Below are 19,589 nucleotides of genomic sequence, written 5' to 3'. Positions count from 1 at the left end.
TCCTTCTCTTGTTTCCGTTACACCTTCTCACTGCGCTCTGTTCATGATAAAGTATTGTCGAGGCTAAAAAATTCATGAATAAATACATATGCATATGGCTCTAAACTACTACCGACCGTGAGTGAAAAGCGCGTAGTGGTGAGCGAAGCGGTCACTGCATGCACGTAGGTATTTCACTTGACTTCGCGAGTAATTTACTTTTTTCGTTACTCTTATTCTTGCAAGCATGGTGCTATTGCCCACGTGCCCATCTTTTTTTACGTTCTGTCCTTGCGCGGACTCATTTAGCGCGTTTCTACGCACGCACAGTTACCGTAATACCGTTCCCGAACTCTAGCACCGGAGCTAGGCCGCGCTAATGAGTTTGATACGTTAGTTTTTGCATTATCTTGCTGCCCAAGCACAAAAAAAAACGCTCACATATGGGTAAGCTCCATGCAGCGCCACACTGTTGAAGTTAAATACAGTTTAAGTGCTTTGCGGGGAAAATGAACGCAAAAAACTATAGCGCGTAGCAGACGACCCTCGCTTCCCGCGCGCTTCGCGAGCGCGAAAAGCCCACGGGTCCGGAGCAGCAGCGGCGCGGCGCGGCAGTTCACAGAAAAAGGCCCTCGCCGGAGCCGGCGCTTTGGACACTCTCCCATATTCTAGGTCACTCTAGCGTGACTGACCGCAAACGACGCTCGCCCGCGCGCCGATAACGTCGAACTATAAACGGGCCTTAACTCTTACCTCCACATGTTTAACGAGCATTACGATGATGATGTTAATCAATTTAAATCCCCTTTGAAACGGGGCGGAGAGTGTCACAGTGCAAGTATAGCGTAAGCAGTTACAAGTAGAGGCACAGCAGCGCCCCGCCGCGGCTGGTTACCGCAGGACGCTCGCGCGGAGACTGTACCTTTGGCCACTATTCTAATATTTCTAGTACACTCTAGCTCAAGCTGGTTATGCATAAGGCAAACTGAATATTTGTCACCACCCCGCTTCAAAAAGAATGTCATTAGGCATCATTATCAACCATCACTTGAAATAAATCGCGCTATTACCCTCATTTCACGGCCTACGAGATCGGGCAGCGCCCACGTTACTTTGCGCCAGCGAATCTTGGAAGCCTTCCTGAATCGGACAATTTCAAACTCTGCAACGCTGTAAAATTTCTCTTATAGTCACCGATGATTTGCTCACAGAGCGGCTACGCCTTCTCTGATTGGCTCATAACAAAAACATGGCGGAATAAAACAAAATGGCAGAACCTGACAGTGTCACGATTGGTACTCCGGTATTTAGCCAGCTGCCCGAGCCGCGGAGCTGCCGGCAGTCCGCTCTCACCGCTCGGCGAATACGAACGTTTTGCACGCCTGCTCGCTGCTTTCGCGCCAATTTCCGTCGGACAGTCGGCCATTGCGTTGTGCTTTGTTACGAAGCTTTCGATTCGCTCAACGTGTTGCCGGCCGGAGTGAAAACTGCCGCTTGATTTCCGTTTCACAGCCATGACGGACGGATGGACGTACACGCTGACCGGGTTCGGCGAGTTCCTCGAGATGCGTCGCGTCTCGTTCGCCGAGCCGATGCCGGCCGCCCGCCTCTGCGGCGTCTGCGTCCAGCTGCCTTGCCGCACCGTGCAGCTGCCGTGCGGCCACGTCTTCTGCGAGTCGTGCAAGGCCCAGATCGCGCCAGAAGACTGCTGCCCCTTCGACGGGGAGAAGTTCGCCGACTCCGACGTTCGCTCGATGACCAACCAGCTAAGCTACCTCGAGGAACACCGCATTGTGTGTGGGGCGGACTCCCGGGTGTGCGGCTTCTCCGGCAAATTGTCCGAGCTCAGAGATCACCTGCCTCGATGCGGTGGCGGAGAGACCAAGTGCCGCAAGTGCCAGCGACCCGTGCTTCGCAGCCGCGCGGTGGGTCACTATCGGAGTTGCGCCGGTGCTTCTAACACCGTGACCGGTGCGCTGGTTGCGGCGAATGCCGAAGCTGCCGACAAGCAACTCGGAGATGCTGCCAAGATGGACGTCGAAACTCCGCGGCAGCTGATGCTGAGCAAGGGCGTCGACCTGGAAGCCGTGTTCAGCTGCTTCACCAACGTTTTGGCAAAAAAGATGGGCAGTCTCGAACATCAGTTGCTTGAAGTGCAGAAAATAGCCAGCAGTGGCCAACAGTCCTCGCTTGCTTCAGCGAAGCCGGCGACGGTAATTCAGGGACCGTACCGCGCTGCTTCCAGGGCCGGCGTTCTGATCACCACGTGCAAGTTCGGCAACGTTTACGCCAGACTAGACTCCCTCGACGAGAAAAAAAAGCAACTCAGGAAATCAACCGATACGTATTCGCTAGGAGGTTACACCTTCAAGCTCGACTGCGAGTTTTCCAAAGACGAGAACGAGGTGAACGTGCGTTTTATTCTTTTTTTGCGGAGCGGTGAATGGGATAGTTACGTGGAGTGGCCTTTCAAAAAGAAGGTGACCCTAGTAATCATGCACCCCAGGAATGCGGCAAAGGACGTCCGTTTGCCGGTAACCATGGACGATCACAACATGGTGAAGAAACCTCAAGCCGACGCTTGGAACTGGGGCCGTTGGACGGATCCAATGAAGTGGAAGGACTTAGAACTACAGGGGTATGTCGAGAAGGAGGCCCTCTATGTCAACGTCGAGTTTGCGGACACGTGTTAGCATAGTCCCCCAGCCTTGTACCTTTTCTAATTGCACTTCGCACCAGCTGAAGCAAGAGCTGTGAACGTTGAGACAGGTCGTGTCCGTGATTTCGTAGAGCCACCAGACCAGTGTCGTGCAACGTTTTCTCACGTTCAGACATTACGCATTTTACCTTGTATGCACCGTTGTGTATCTCGAAGGCGAGCGCAGTTGCGCTTGATCATGGTTGAAACTCAATAAAACGATATTAGTTCGGTCATGTGGTCCTTCATTTCTGCCAAACTCGTTGACCGTAATAACTATGGAGGTGGACGAATATCAACATGTCGAATACGAATAGTTATCGAATATTGCAATGCATATATTTACGGCAGCAATATTTATTTCGAAATAATTATCACGGCAGACGAGTAATTAGAGATCACAGGGAAAGGCCTTCGTCCTGCAGTGGGCATGAATACAGGCTGATGATGATTTACCACGCATGCACTGTTGAGCGCAGAAAAGGCAGCTAAGCATAAGGGAGAAATAATCAGTTTTAAACAAGATCACAAATTGTCACTAGAAAAAATTGGCAGTGAGAATGCAGCACTCACCGCGATGGCAACGTTTAGCGTTGTTCCTGAAGTTCTCGTACAGTGTTATGACTATACGAGGGTGCGATAAAATTTCTGCCGCCCTTAAAAAGTTTGAACACGCCGCGTAGGGCCTCTAATGACATCGCACAGACGCCACTACGCCGCCCGTTAAGAGCCGTGAAAGTAACATGACATAACTGGTATTGTCTTGCACTTTTAGTAAACAACATTCAAGATGGAAGGCATGCGCTGTGGATGTTATGTTTCATCGCATTCCTTTCTGAGCTGCCATTCTCAAAAGTGTGAGGAATAATTTAGGCAAGAACGTAAGACCTGGTACGAGCAACCAATGGAGCAACCTTGTTGATTGAATAGCATAGAATAATATAGTGTAGCAATATGCCGTTTCATCGGGCGAGAAGGAAAGGGCGGGGGGTGTGCCGGCGTGGCGCTGCTTGAAGGTATTTTTTTATTTTTATTATTATTTTTTTAATGTGAGACATTGGGCAAAATAATAACAGGCGCGTGGTGGCGCAACCTACCACCCCATTTCAAAGGGGACGCTCATAGCATCCAGCCAGCCTTCGCGTGCTGCGGAACCATGGAGGTTTTTTTTTTACCTCCATGTGCGGAGGTGTTTTGGCTTGTTCTCCCGGAAATTTACGTGATGCCAGTTCATGCAAGGTCGTCGAAGAGCCACTGTGTAGCCTTTCGGTGCCGCAGTAACTAGATTAGGCGGAAATTTCTATTGACTGCGCAAACATGCGACGTGCATCAGCCGCAGTGTGTGTATGTGTTTCCAACTTTTTTGGCTGCACGTATCGGTTTTCGCTCGACGGAGAAAACCGTTGTGAATTGCCAGCGTGAATTGGTAAATTTTCTCACTATTTGATCGCCTGGCGTGGGAACTAAAACACAAAAGCGTATGCTTGTGTACGGTCAACCGAATGCAACCCCGAAACATCTAAACGCCAATGTTACAAAACATTTGCGTCAGCCACCGGCATCGCTACCACGCATTTCATTTGAAGTCTAGCAAACTTCAAATCACTGCGTTGTGTCTACGTTAGCCTCCTGTATGACGATGGCGTCACTGCTGCGGTTTCACCATGATACATATAAGCTTTGTGCTTAAGTATAGCCTTCTTGCCCCGTAAAGCAGTAATATCCAAAGCGATCCATCCATAAAAACTGGACATTGTGGACGCCTTTCTTACTGTTTTAGTTTTTATTAGTTATTACAGTTAGCACGAGTTAAGTTGTAGCTTCGGTTTGAGCGGTGAATTAAATTTTATGCGTAAGTGTCAAATGACCCATCGAGCGAAATGCAGCTCCACTCACGTGAAACCTGGGGAGGTGCGAAGCATGCAGTGATGCAAAGCTGATAGGCTCTTACTGCCTTAAGCAACGGCTCGTAACCCTGTAAACGCGGCCTCCCCATTACGACGACTGAAATTCTGCGCTGGAATAATGAGCGGCAACGCAGCCAGCTGTGGAAGACGACGACGAGCGCCGAGCGCGGGCCGCTTCCCTACCGTGACGCAGACGACGACAGGAGACGCCGACAACCCGTGAGGGCCATAAGGTGTTTCGCACCTACACTCCCGTTTCATACATCGGGTGCTCGCTGTAGAGGCTAGAAATACTTATTGCAGTGGCTGCATTCGCACTTAGAAGTAGTTCGGTGTTTGTTGACCAATCTTTGTAATTATATTCTTTATACACGCTCAGTGCTGACCGAAAAAATGAATTTACCCTCAGAAACAAACCATGTACTTATACGTCTGCTAACACGTTGTTTCAGATCAAATTGCTTTTTCTTATTTCTTTATTTGCAGCCCGCCGCGGAAGCTTCACGTGCAAGCTCCCACGAGGAAAAGCCGCTGGCGCGCAGCTACTACAGTAGCGAAGCTAAGCATAGAGGGAACGCACGGAGTGATACACTTTATTGGCCGTACTTCTTGCGTAGCTTCCACAGCGTTGGACCTGATGTATGAAACGGAGTATAAAAAGAATTGGACGGCTATTTGTGGAACAGGGTCTCTCTACCGCCCCTGGAGCGGCCTATAGCCCAGGCCTCAATCCGCTGGTCTGAATAAAGTTGTTTCACTCACTCACTATTTGCGGGGACAAAATTTCCTCACAGTTTCCTGCTTGTGTCCTCGTCCCCTTTTACGCAGTGGCTACAATGAAGATACTCACACATGCAGCTTGTTGCGAAATATTTCGTTAGTTTCCAATATTCGAAAATACCGAATTGTACCCCAGTTTCGAATAAGAATCGAATACTTAGAATTAACTATTCGTATTCGAAACTTGGAATATTCGCCCACCCTTAATAACGCTTATTGCTATACTGTTTTTCATTCCCGCAAAACGTTATCACAGCTGGCCGTCGGCACTCTTTGACAAGTGTCCAAATATAGCCCGGTTGTGAGCATCGTTGAGTTCAACACACACTGTACTTTACTTTCAAATGGTCTTAGCGTAAACTTCTGCTGCATTGAGTGATCTCTACGTGATTACACCCCAGCGACAGATACGCTGCATTTTAAAGCGCACCGCAAAACGCAATGTCCGTAGAGAGAGGAACGGCGTCGTCAAGGCTGAATTTGCGGATTTACATCTCACGCTCTCACGAGTAGCTTCGTCTATTCCGTGCTCCGTTTCATACGTACGGTGTTGTCCCTACTTATATACGCTACAACACTGCGGAAGGTACAGCGACTTTGCTGACAGCCCACAACGGCGAGCAAAAAGCAGTGTCTTGTATTGATAGGGACATGAGCTACTAATACATTGGTTTTTCGAGTTGGCATTAGTCTCCTGCGTTAGAGCATCTATGCGCTAACGAACTAAGCGAGTGGAGTGTAATTACGTTAAATTATTTTTAAGGACAAGCTTCCTTCGCGCACCCCCCTGCCCCCCCCCCCCCCCACCCCTCCCCCGGCGATTACGCGTGTCTTTCGGAATAAATTGTTGCATTTGATCAACTTACGAATGTCGAAATTCCAAGTACCCGCGTGCATTTTATGTCATTACAACACTGTTTTAAGGGTCCCTCACCATGCACCATTGCAAATTTGGTTTTACATTTGAAGTTGTAGGGTACGACGGGTACCACCGTTTCTCAGATTGCTTCGTTATTAGAGGCACTAGGGGAAATTGATATGTCGCGTTGCCATGCCGTAAAGAAAAGAGTTTCGCTGCCAACGTAGACACAGAAACGTTTTATTCGCTTTCAACCTCCAAGAAGCCTGTTCTCGGTACACTTCGAAAACACCCATATACACAAGGCGAAGAGAAATGCTGGCAACATACTAAAACACACTCGGTTATACGAGTCCGACACATCATAGTAACGGAGATCACATCTGTCTCGCGCACGTTACTAAGGTTCGATGAGTCCAGAAAGCGAAAACTATACATTCCAATGAAGGGCCATTCCATGCCCCTTGCTCAAATAACTCCCAACAAACCTGTTGAGCGGGCGCACAAAAATACACCAAAGACAAACTAAGCGCGTTAGTCGGAACTCCACGTTGACATACAGGGTCTCCTTGTCGACAAAGCCTCGCAGTTCATTGTTCTCCCAGTTTATCTTGTCCGTCCATCGTCCCCAGCTCCACCTTCGGAGGAACGTTATCGCCCGGGCATCTCTGACAGTGGTACACGGAGAGTCCGCGAACTATGGGTTGAAGGCACTTGGCGCACTTGGCCTGGCCGTTACCGCACTGGGTCAGGTGACTCCTCAGCTCGGACAGCTGGCCCAGAAAGCCGCACGCGGAGCCGCCACCTCCCGCGCAGCAGAACACGCGGTACTGCTCGAGCTCGGAACGACTGAAGCTGATCGAGCGAACGTCGGCGAGCGAGAATGTCTCCCCGTCGAAAGGGCAGATCTCGTACTCGGCGCTCTGCGCCAAGCAGACGTCGCACAGAACGTGGCCGCACGGAATCCTCACGGTGAGGGAAGGCAGGAAGCCGCAGAGGGCGCATACCCTGAATGCCGGCACCGGCTCGGCGAACCAGACTTCTCGCAGCTCGAAGAAGTCGTCGAACCCGGTGAGCGTGTAGACGCGGCCGGCCATCTTGCCTTGCGCGTGGCGCCTTTATAACGCAGAGAAAGCACGGAAGCAGGCAGGACAACGCTCACTCCGATGTGTACACAATCACCGTGCTCAGCGGCCCCGAAAATCAGTTCAACGTCCGAAGCGTTCACCCGTAGGGAAGCTACGTTTCACCTTTATAGCCGTACGAGATTACCACCGTATACGCAGCAAAGAGACAATGCACAAAGTGAACAATACCGGAGGCAACCAGGTCAGCGGGGGTTACCGAAGCACGTGTAACGATGAGCGGTACTCAACACGGCAACTGCGGGAACTTTGGCAACTAATAGCCAGTAGGCTAGTGTACTCTAGCGGGAACCAACGGAAACGCGGAGAACAGCGACGCTGTTATCAGACGAAGCCTCGTCCGTGACTGATAATGTCGAAAAACGAAGTGTAAACCGGCCAAACAGCTTATTCGACAAAACTTCTGGCGCTGGTAACCGCGTCACTACATGAAATGACAAACAAAAAATGCCACTATTGTCTGAGTACTTGTCTGAAATACTTGTCGAATGCCTCTGTCAAAAAGTGTCTATGCGAAATACCGAGCGTCGAGCAAGAGTGAGCGAGCGAAACCGAAACTGCCAAGGAAAGAGTGTGTTGAACGCGACTACGTTTTTTTTTTTTTTTTTTTTTTTTCGCAGTGCCTCTCGATGCGTGCGTCCCCGCTAATGTTTTTCACGTAGCTGTTACTAGCCCAGCATAAACAGCGCCTGGGATTTCAAGCGAATGGGGGCATTAATTTGTTAGCGGTCGAGGTAAGCAAGAAACATTTAGAGTATTGGTAGGGGGGAAAGCAGGGTATAGAATAATAGAGCGGGTGTCAGGTTTTAGTGAAGAGTGAAGATAGCATTTGCCAGACTGCAATAGATATGGCCTAAGGAGGCTAGGTCGCCGCCACGTTTGCATTATCTTTGACAGTCGTTCTGTGGTGAGGCCCAGCCATGTCCTTAATCATCGCTCTGAGATTCTCAGAAATGGGGTACCGTAACATTGAACGAATTCCTTCAATTTCAATATATTCCATTGTCATCATCCAGCGTTCGCGACAGGCCGATCATGGCGATAATGTGTATAGGTGGAACGAAGCTCGAATCACACTGACAGCGCGAAAATGAAGAGCACTGGCATAGCATCATCGCATCACCCCGGCCCTGGAGAGTCCTGGAGACATCAAAGAGATCAAAGTAGGGAATGTTGTATCAAACTATGAATTGACATAAGTGACTTCTGTCATGACAGATGAGTTGTTGAGACATCTGACGTCTCTTACGACATACCCTTATAGTTCAATGTCCTTCCAGATCTTTTTCTCCGCCGAGTTAGTGCAGTTGCAAGCGCGGCCGTGAGCTTTCTTCGCCTGCCTGTGATCATTCGGCAATATCAGCAAACGCACGTATTTTGCCGTATTTCTGGGGTGCATGATGATTAAGGCCAGCTTCTTCTCGAAAGGCCCCTTCGTCCCATTCGTGCACAGTCGCGCAAAAATAGACGCACTCTAATATCGTCCTCGTTAGTAGAGAACTCGCAGTCGAGGCTGAAGTTGTAACCTCTTAGCGAATATGTATCGGCTGACTTCCTGAGTTCGTTGAGCGAGTCGTGTCCGACGTTGTGGGAGCAGCCTGACACGTTCCCCCGGATTACCGTAGCCTTCTTCGCATCACCAAGCGATACGACTGCTTGTCACTGCTGGATTTTTTTCTGCACTTTCTGCATTGGTTTTTCTACACTGACTTTCTTCTCTACGACATCATTTTAGTGCGCGGTGCTCCGCGCCAATTACTTACTGACCGTGGCCGTAGCTTCCTCTCGGCGGTCGTCGAGGACATCCTCCGTTCCTGCTCGACAAAGCACAAGTTCAGCACGTCCTACCCCCCACAGACCAACGGCCTCACGGAGCGCCTCAACCGGACCATCACCGACATGCTGTCGAAGTACGTTGTGGCCGACCTTGATTTACCATATGTTGACGTTCGCGTATAATTCATCGCGTCACGACGCCGCCGGCTATTCACCATTCTACCTCGTATATGGCTGAGAACCCGCGTTGTCCTTGGACACTTTGCTGCCCTCGCCCGCAGGTTCAGTCACTGAATGCGCCCGCGACGCGATCGCACTCGCCGACCACGCGCGCCAGCTCGCCCGCACGCATCTCGAGGCCTCACAGGAGCATCAGAGACGCCTCTATATGATTGCCACCATCGCGACGTCCACTTTTCTCCGGGTTCTCTGGTGCTTCTCTGGTCACCCATCCGCCGTGCGGGCCTTGCCGAAAAGCTGCTTTCGCGCAGCACGCTACACTGGCCCATACTAGCCACCCTACCCATACCGTGTGGTGCGACAAGTGACCGATGTCACGTATGACATCATCCCCGCCAACCTCTCAGCATCATCGTCAGCTGCAAGTGATATCGTTCACGTTGCGAGACTTAAGCCATACCACACACCTTTCACCGCGGATGTGTATGGCTTAAGCACCGGGACGGTGCTTCTACTGCCGGGGGTGATGATACGGAACAGCCGCCGCCACAGTGTGGTTACACTGAGGAGAAGGAAGACGACGGGTTCCCGCTTGCCATAGCGTCGCCATTTTGGCCTCCGTTATCTTCCCTGTAAATAAAGTGTAAATAGCCGTGGGCATCAGTTACACGTAACAATATTTTATATTGTGTAATACTTTAGAAACAATGAGAGAGCGCTGTTGATCTGCGAGAAGCAAGTGATTTTAGTGCATTTCAGCGAATACATGCGCTTTTTTTTTTTTCTTTTTTTTTGTCGCGTTGTGCTGGCTGTCTGCTGCCAGTCGGAAGTGTTTTGAAGCCACGTCGCTTTCTCCAGCCCTGCCAAACTTGCGCGTACTGCATTGCTGTAGTTTATAGTTTTGTCGTGTTCTCGGAATTTATTGTGCGAATGGCTCTTCCGCAGAATCCTTCTCGTTGTTAGGCGGGCCAAGGGTGGAAAGTGTTTCCTTTCCTGCAGCGAAAAGAGAGCGGGTTAAAGCCTGAAAGGTGCTCAAGCAGGCGAACTGAAGTCGCATAGCCTTCATTTTTTAGTTTTTTTATGAATACTGCCGATCTCGAGATCGTTGCAGGGAGGGCATACATATAAATACAAAAGAATCACAGTCAAGTAATTTATACATGGAAGTCACTAAAACACTAGCAGAATACATTAAATTATTAGTAGCAATAAGCTTGGTATGAGTAAAAAAATAGAATTGATTCAACTTTATTGAGAGTCCTGCGAAGTTAATTCGGGGCGGGCCTCAGCCCCGGCCTAGGCTTCGGCCGCGAAAAAATACAACAGGATGCGCGATTATGCGATCAGATTATTCAACCAAAATCCCGATACAGGTTTTTAAGAAGAAAAATTGTTCACAGAAACTGCTCAGCATGTACATTCATTTCCACCATTGCTAATGTTACGCTTAGCTTGTGTGGTAACCGATAGCGCGAGCGCAAAGCGCATGGGAAGACCTTTGCAGACGGCCGCAAAGGGCAGTGAGGCGCAAGGCCCCTCGGCTTTAGGGAGGCGCCGACGAGTCGGCGAGACACGACTGTTGAAGTCACGCGAGCTGTGTGTGTGCGTGCGTGTGTGTACCAACGGCGCCTACTCTTCCTTCGGCCCCTCACTCCTTCTCCCCGTCTGCCGACGCGACAGGTCGGCGCCGGGAGCTTGCAGGAGCGCGCATGAGAGTCTGCCCATTTATGGTCCGATCTTGCGCCTGTGTTCCCGAGTGGACTAGAGCCGTGTCTCGTGTTCCAGACCGCGGCGCGTATCTCCGCATCGCTCCCATTGTTTGAGTTAATGCAGCCGCTCTTTTCGACGCTAACGCCAAGGCTCCCTTAAGTTACGGCCCTTACAGGCGGGCCATCCTTTATTAAAATGGCGGCGCACATGGTTTACGTCGTCATGGAAAGAGGCAGAGCAGCTGCTTTTTCTGTATGTTTTTATTATTATACCAACGTGGCCGGCTCGCCACCCGCTCCGCCGCCCCCCGCCCCTCACATGTCGCGCGCACAGGTTTTTTTTTTATTTATTATTATTTCTTTGCCTGTGCTCGGCGCGTTTTTCTACTTATGCGCGTGCGCTACGCCGCGCAATAGCTTTTTTTTTTTTCTTTATAGTAAATTCAAATACACAAAGAATGCACGGCGCGCCACGCGCGAGTACGCAAATAATATCAATGCGTGCTTAAAAGCATAAAGACGCATTGACATTGTTCCAGACTCAGTGCTGTGAAGACAAAACCCCGGAAAGAGAGATAAGCACTCAGCTTCTAACTTTTGTACAGTCAACCACAAAAGTTTGCGGACCACGCGAGCGCGTGGCCAAGAGCCTCTTCGCGACACTTCCGCTACGTCACCAGCGATCGACAGCAGCGCTACGTTGAAGACGCATCCCTCCTTAAATCTATGGCCTGTCTATTTTCGCACTGTGCGCAAATATTTTCTACCTAACTCTAGGTAGATATAAGCAAGTAGCCAGGGCTACTTGCTTATATTTTGAGAGCAGAATATCAGTACAAGTAATCAGACAGCGTATTCTTCGGCTGTTATCAGTTCTATTTTCGCGTAGCCACGCTGTTTTTTTTTTTTTTTTTTTTTTTTTTTCGTGAGTGCGTGAGTGAGCGGTGAGGCAGCCATGGGACACAGATGCTTAGTCAGTAGGCAGAATTTTTCCGTTCCTCCCCCATCGCTAAGTGACAGTAGCGGCCGGGATTTGATCGCCTGCGCCCAGGTTTTGCTGCGCAAAGCCCGAACCACCGCGCTGCTATAGTGGTTACATTTAGAAAAATAAGAAATAATCGGGTGCGATGACTCTTTTTATAACCCTTTGCGACACGGCGTCCTCGTTTGGGGACTCGAACTTCGGAGGCGCGTCCCACGCCACGTGTTTCTTCAAATGACTTAAAACTCAGTGTGCACATTCGTGTCCGCTTCCTGATGGGACAACTAGCGGTCAGTTAACTTCATTGTCCTGCGTATTGCTGCAGATGATCACTTTGCTGGAGACACTACCATGTTAGACAATCGTTCGACGTGCCGCGTTCCAAGACCAACGTCAAGAGTATTTTTTTTTTTCTCCGGTCGACACGAATACAACCGAAAAAGCAAGTGTGCATGCGTTTCGGGCCTAATAGTTGATTCTTTTTATGCAAGCATTGAAGCTGACGGATTTCAGAATAATTAGATAATGAGTTATACGCTAATTAATTTTTTTACTGAAACTCGCACAAAACAGCACATTGCTTCGTCTTCTTTCTTGGAATGTAATAGTGAGCGTCTTGAAATGATGCCATGCGCATTTGACGCATTTGCAGACAGTGCATCATAATTCGTGTCTGAAGGGGATGAATTTATTCACAAGACATTTACAGAAGTGTCATGAAACATAGGTCTCTCAATGATCTAGTAGTTAGTGAAATGTCCGCCGTTTTCTAGCACCTTATTGATGCGTGTGGGCATCGACTCGTACAAAGATTCAGTAATCTCCGGTCGACCGCGCAGGCTTTCCCATTCTTGTGCGATCGCTTGCCACAGCGTATCGGCCGTGCGGCCGCGGTTGGCTCGTGTGGACAGCCGTTTCTTCAACATGCCCCAGACATTTTCTATGGGATTCAAGTCGGCGCCACATGGAGGCCACTCAAGCTGGCAAACAGCATGTTCTTCTAGCAATGACTGGACGATACGTGCTTTATGGGTCGGGCTGCGGTCGTGTTGAAAAAATAGCAGCCGTCGCTGAAGGGACCGTCCAGCGCATACGGAACGAGGTGTCTAGTGATGACGTCGCAGTACCGTGACGCAGTGAAGGGCCCTTCCAGACGCACAAGGGGACCAAGGCCATCTTTGCTGATTGCTCCCCACACGCTCACGGAACACCGTCCACTGGATAGAACACTGTGTGTAATTAGGCAGATATCTGCAAGAAATAGCATACAATTGGGTTCCAGCGGCGCGTCTAAAAATGTTGTGATTCCTCTTGCGTATGAACTTTATAATGCTGTTATGGAGTTGCAATAGAAAACGTGCAAACATCATTAGATAGTACTGAAAGACCCACTGGCAGCTTTTAATTAGCTTCAGAGTAAGTAGTACTATGAAACAATCGTTAATGTTTTCAACATAATACCACTACAGAAAAATCTCGTAATGTCCAAAAGCTCATTTTACGTGAAACATGTTGTGATGCAGAATTAGCTTCGTGAATTAACTGCCAATACACTGTAAACACACCTGCAGTTTAGTGGACGCCAAACCCGCTTCCGTTGGTCCCAGCGCGTGGAAAAAGTTGACTCGTCGCTAAAGATGACATCGCCCCATTTCTCTGTTGTCCAATCTTTCATTGCTGTAGCGAACATGAGTCGTTCTTGTAGCTGGCTGTCTGAGAGGCAGGGCTTCTGTGCTGCTACGAATGACTGCAGGCCAAGCTCACTCAGCCTTCTTCTTACAGTCTCAGACGATACCGTGAGCGAGAGCGCTTCTCGGATATCCTCTGCACTTTGAAAAGGATCAGCCACGATGGCGGCCGTAATCAGGCGGTCCTCTTCCTCAGTCGTGGCCCTTGGACGCCCACTGCGCTCCATATCTGTGAATCTGTCATCGTCGCGGAAAGCTTGAATAATCCTATTCACGGCAGTCCGGCTCCTGTTGGTTCGGCGGCAGATTTCGCGCTGAGGTATTCCCTCTATAAATAAACGCACAATGTGCCTTCTTTCGTCAAGTGGAACACGCAGCGGCATCTTTCCAAATAGGCAATCACCACGTGGCCTGAAGCAAGTCTACTACGTTTTCAGCGACTGATGCGAAGATGCGCCTATGTGTGAAAGAAAATTTTCTATGCATCCGCTTTTTCTTTATTTTTGATGACAGTGAAACACCTCCCTACCCTTTCTCTCAAGACGCAGAAGCAGCAACACTCATTGGACCAAGATGCTGCCAACCAAAGTGCGCCAGTAAACGTCGCGTAAAAAAATCGTCGCAGCGCTTCGTGAAACTTATCTACCCACTGGCACACCAGTCGACAAAGGTTGCAGTGATTGCTCCGATACTGCTATCAAGCCAGATATGTGGCGGTCTTATCGCAGACAGCGCTCTGCGTCAACACAACGAACTAACAATGTCATGCACGGGAATAAAAAATTAACAGGCAGGCGAGTACCAAGAGGGCTCATATCCGGGAGAGCGCCCCTGTCGCCGCTAGGTGGCGTACCGCTAGGTGGCGCGGATAGGCAGTCTGGCACGCGCTCGCGTGGTCCGCAAACTTTTGTGGTTGACTGTACTTGCTGCACTACGTTGCTCTGTTTCTCCACGTTCGCTCGCCCGCAGCGGTAGATAAAGCGTTAGTAACGGGCGGACTAAGTTCATTCCGTTCTCTAACTGTTTTAAGTAAATATGAACATTTAAAGCAATTTCAGTTAAAGGTGTATTCGTTAGTTGTTCGTGAGTGCTTTTGGCGTGTTGATTCGAAGAACTTAGTACGGATACGTCAATGTTTATGCCACCATGATAAAGCGTTAGTAACGGACGGACTAAGTTCATTCCGTTCTCTAACTGTTTTAAGTAAATATGAACATTTAAAGCAATTTCAGTTAAATGTGTATTCGTTAGTTGTTCGTGAGTGCTTTTGGCGTGTTGATTCGAAGAACTTAGTACGGATACGTCAATGTTTATGCCACCATGATAAAGCGTTAGTAACGGGCGGACTAAGTTCGTTCCGTTCTCTAACTGTTTTAAGTAAATATGAACATTTAAAGCAATTTCAGTTAAAGGTGTATTCGTTAGTTGTTCCTGAGTGCTTTTGGCGTGTTGACCTAGAACGATTCGAAGAACTTAGTACGGATACGTCATTGTTTATGCCACCATGATAAAGCGTTAGTAACGGGCGGACTAAGTTCATTCCGTTCTCTAACTGTTTTAAGTAAATATGAACATTTAAAGCAATTTCAGTTAAAGGGGTATTCATTAGTTGTTCGTGAGTGCGTGTGGCGTGTTGACCTATAGAACGATTCGAAGAACTTAGTACGGATACGTCAATGTTTATGTCACCATGAATAAATTGAAACGAAAACTTTAGTCGTGCTAATTTTGGCCTACCTTGCAGTGTTAATAAACAACCTCTCTAACAATTCAGCCAATGAATCCGTTAACTCGTATTTATTAAAAAATAATCTCATTGCCTTCCTCTGCACCCCCTCCATTCTTGCAATGAGTTCTTTTGTGTACGGAAACCAAACATTATTGGCGTACTCAAGCACTGGTCGAATAAGCATTTTGCAGGCCAGCGGATTTGCATCTGGGGGCGCAAGACGAAGGCGTCTTCTCAGAAAGAAGAGTCGCTTTAGTGCTCAGCATGTACAGTCTGTTTCACACTTAAACCGGAGCGCATTGCAAGGCGCTCCGAGTTTTCCCCTAAGTGTGAAACAGACTGTACATTAATTTCCACTTGAGGTTATTTTGGGAACATGGCTTTCCCATTGGAGAGCGTGTGTTAAAATGACACCTAAATATTTGCGCTGAAATACACAAGTGAGAAGTGAGTCATTCATAATGTAAGTAAAATCAGATATCTGTTTCTTTCTACTTACGGTTAGCGTTACAGATTTTTTTTTGGCATTTAGAGTCATCTGCCACTCCTGACACCAAGAAAAGACTGAATTTGAACAGCGGAGCTGTTTAAGCCGGCCGTTAGTCCGTCCGTCGCGGACAAAAAATATGGGCCGATCTTGGCGGTAGTACAGAAAGGGTCCATATACACCTGTGAACTAGCGAAGCTGAGCCTGCCCAAGTCAGCTAAGCATGGTTGGGACTTCGGACTACTTAAGCTTAGTCAGTCATCGATAGCCAATCAATAGCTAATCGATCAATAATCAATAAATTCCTGAAAATGCTGGGGATGATTTGGTAGTGCTTTAGCCTAGCCCAACTTCGTGGCCAATACCTTGCGATAGCCAATCAATAACTAATCGATAAGCGATCAATAATCAATAAATTCCCGGAAATGCTGGGGATGACTTGTTAGTGCGCCGCCTAGCCCAAAAGCCAGGAATATCTAGGTGCCCATCAGCTCCCCTGTCTCTTTAGCACTGCTCCTCCAGTGCAACCTAGGCTAATTTTTGTATAAGGTGATCATCGCTGCGATTAACTTCGCGATACGAAATACAATAGTCAGCGAACAGACGGATGTTTCCATGTAATCGGGAAGGCAAATCTTTTATGTGTATTAAAAAAAGTTGTCGCAGTTTCACCTGAAAGGCGAAGCATCAATTGCGATAGCAAATTTGTAGAGAGCTATACGGAGTAATGATATTAGCTTTATCAGCTGTATAAATTTGGACATGCAGCAGCACCGGCAACGCGCAGAACTGTTGTCGACGCCGTCGGCGTTTTTCCCGCGTTCGCTCAAAATGCCTGCGGCGTTGGTGACTGTTGCCGGAGCCTCTGATATAAATAGGCACTTGGTGCCGCAGCTAAACGTCGCCTCCATTCCCCCCTCCCCCACGGCCTCTCGCGCGTCGAAAGAAGGCGCGTTTGCTCTACATATATGATGATTGTAAAGGAGGAAAGAGACGCCTACTTCTGCAGCCCTTAAGGAAGCACGGCGCAGAACGCGCGTTTGTTCTCCGCCGTGCGTTCACTCGCCGTGAAAGAGCGCGTCCCTCGCGCCCTTTCACTCGCACATACAGCGTTCGGCGGCGCGCGGCGACGATTTCATCTCGATTGACGTCATACGGAACCTCACGGCGACGGCAGAAATCTGCTTTTGAGTGTCCATATAATTGCTATCGCAATAAAAGAAAACTGGGCCCAAAGCACAGTCTTGGCGCACTCCCGATGTAACAGGTGCTAAATTTGAAGCTTCGTCATTAATATACACGAATTGTGAGCGATATAGATCGGCACTCACTCGCATTTATTTAAAAGGCGTGAGTGCGCGTGCTAGTGAGTGTGAGTTGAGGTGAGTGCGAATGCGAGTGAGTGCCAGTGAGCGTGATTGCAGGTGAGTGTGAGTTTTCTCCCACACTCCCGACCTATGGTGGTGTGTAATTACGTAACATATTTTTAAAGACAAGCTTCCTTCGCGCACCTCACCGCGATTTCGCGTCTTTCGAAATAAATTGTATTATTTGATCAACTTACGAATGTTAGAAAGTCTAACTACCCGCGTGAATTTTATGTCATTACAACACTGTTTTAAGGGTCCCTCACCATGCACCATTGCAAATTTTGGTTTTACATTTGAAGTTTCAGGGTGCGTCGTACTACAATAATCTCTCCGATTGTTTCGTTATTAGAGGCACTAGGGAAATTGATATGTCGCGTTGCCATGCTGTAAAGAAAAAGAGTTTCGCTGCCAACGTAGACACAGAAACGGTCCTTCTCAACGTTTTATTCGCTTTGAACCTCCAAGAAGCCTGTTCTCGGTACACTTCGAAAACACCCATATACACAAGGCAACGAGAAATGTTGGGAATATACTAAAACACACTCGGTTATACGAGTCCCGACACATCGTAGTAACGGAGATCACATTTGTCTCGCGCACGTTAATAAGGTTCGATGAGTCCAGAAAGCGAAAACTATACATTCCAATGAAGGGCCATTCCATGCCCTTGCTCAAATAACTCCCAACGAAACCTGTTGGGCGGGCGCACAAAAATAAAGCTGAGACAAACTAAGCGCGTTAGTCGAACTCGACGTTGACGTACATGGTCTCCTTATCGACAAAGCCTCGCAGTTCATTGTTCTCCCAGTTTATCTTGTCCGTCCATCGTCCCCAGCTCCACCTTCCGAGGAACGTTATCGCCGCGGCACAGCCGACAGTGGTTCACCGAGAATCTGCGAACTACGGGTCGAAGGCACTTCCCGCACTTCGCCTCGCCGCTACCGCACTGGGACAGGTGACTCCTCAGTTCGGACAGCTGGCCTAGAAAGCCGCACGCGTAGCCGCCACCTTCCGCGCTGCAGAACACAAGGCACTGCTCGAGCTTGGAACGACTGAACGTGATCGAGCGAACGTCGGCGAGCGAGAATGTCTTCCGATCAAAGGGGCAGCCCTCGGACTTGGCGATCTGCGCCAAGCAGAGCTCGCACAGAACGTGGCCGCACGGAATCATCAAAGTGAGGGAAGGCAGGAGACCGCAGACGCCGCATACCCTGATTGCCGGCATCGGCTTGACGAACGTGACGCGTCGCAGCTCGAAGAAGTCGTCGAACCCGGTGAGCGTGTAGACGCAGCCGTCCATCTTGCCTTGCGCGTGGCGCCTTTATCACATAGAGAAAGCACGGAAGCAGGCAAGGCAACGTTCACTCCGATGTGTACACAATCACCGTGCTCAGCGGCCCCGAAATCCAGTTCAACGTCCGGCGCGTTCACCTGTAGGGAAACTACGTTTCACCTTTTCGCCGTGCGAGAATAACACCGTGTACGCAGCGTACAGAGAGTGTACAAAATGAACAATACCGGAGGCAACCAGGTAAGCGGAGGTACCGAAGCACGTGCAACAAACAGCGGTACTCAACACGGGAACTTTGGCAAGTGGCCAGTAGGCTAGTGTACTCTAGCGGGAACCAACGGAAACGCGGAGAACAGCGACGCTGTTATCAGACGAAGCCTTGTGCGTGACTGATAATGTCGGAAAACAAGGGGCAAACCGGCCAAACAGCTTATTCGACAAAACTTTGGGCGCTGGTAACCGCGTCACTAAATGAGATGACTGAAGCAAAAAAAAAAAAAAAATGCTACAATTATCTTAGGTCGAAAAAATTTGTCAAAAAGTGTCTAGGCGAAATATCGAATGTCGAGCAAAAGTGAGCGAGTGAAACCGAAACCAGCAATAAAAGAGTGTCTTAAATGCGCCTTTTTTTTTTTTTTTTTTTTTTTTTGCAGTGCCTCTCGATGTGCGTGGCCCCGCTAGTGTTTTTCACGCAGCAGTTATTTCCCAGCATAAACAGCAGTTGGGATTTCAGGCGAATGGGAGCATTAATTGGTTAGCTGTCGAGGTAAGCAACAACCATTTAGAGTATCGGTAGGTGGACAAGCAGGAGATACACCAATAGAGAGGGTGTCAGGTTTTAGTGAAGAGTTAGGATATCATTTGCCAGACTGCAACAGAAGTTGTAAAACCCGACTGGCTCATGGAGGCTAGGTCACTATTTGTCGCCGCCACGTTTGCACTATTTTTGACAGTCGTGCTGTGGTGAGTTCCAGCCATGTCCTCGATCATCGTTCTGCGATTCTCAGAT

At 48.9% G+C, this 19,589-nt stretch overlaps 2 protein-coding genes across 2 annotated transcripts; one reads left to right on the top strand and one right to left on the bottom strand.

Moving 5' to 3' along the window:
• The first annotated feature begins 1,493 nt into the window (after positions 1–1,493).
• Positions 1,494–2,672, top strand: LOC119431526 (RING finger protein 151). Its single transcript, XM_037699009.2, has one exon. The coding sequence runs from the start codon at positions 1,494–1,496 to the stop codon at positions 2,670–2,672; it is 1,179 nt and encodes a 392-aa protein (XP_037554937.2).
• Positions 2,673–6,748: 4,076 nt separating this feature from the next.
• Positions 6,749–19,189, bottom strand: LOC125940780 (TNF receptor-associated factor 6-like). Its single transcript, XM_049657346.1, has 2 exons — positions 18,348–19,189; positions 6,749–7,078 (listed from the first exon to the last, which is right to left on the bottom strand). The coding sequence occupies exons 1-2, from the start codon at positions 18,587–18,589 to the stop codon at positions 6,814–6,816; spliced, it is 507 nt and encodes a 168-aa protein (XP_049513303.1). The 5' UTR covers positions 18,590–19,189; the 3' UTR covers positions 6,749–6,813.
• Between the last annotated feature and the right edge of the window lie 400 nt (positions 19,190–19,589).

The sequence above is a fragment of the Dermacentor silvarum genome, chromosome 10 (genome assembly GCF_013339745.2).
Source record: "Dermacentor silvarum isolate Dsil-2018 chromosome 10, BIME_Dsil_1.4, whole genome shotgun sequence".
Taxonomy (NCBI): Eukaryota; Metazoa; Arthropoda; class Arachnida; order Ixodida; family Ixodidae; genus Dermacentor; species Dermacentor silvarum.
This window is presented reverse-complemented; position numbering and strand designations above follow the sequence as displayed.

Excerpts from the sequence above, each read along its gene's own strand:
- LOC119431526 (XM_037699009.2), top strand. The coding sequence starts at position 1,494 with ATGACGGACGGATGGACGTACACGCTGACCGGGTTCGGCGAGTTCCTC.
- LOC125940780 (XM_049657346.1), bottom strand. The coding sequence starts at position 18,589 with ATGGACGGCTGCGTCTACACGCTCACCGGGTTCGACGACTTCTTCGAG. Across the intron at positions 7,079-18,347 it reads GCCGACGTTCGCTCGATCAC|CTTCAGTCGTTCCGAGCTCG; the intron begins GTTCAGTCGTTC and ends TCGCTCGATCAG.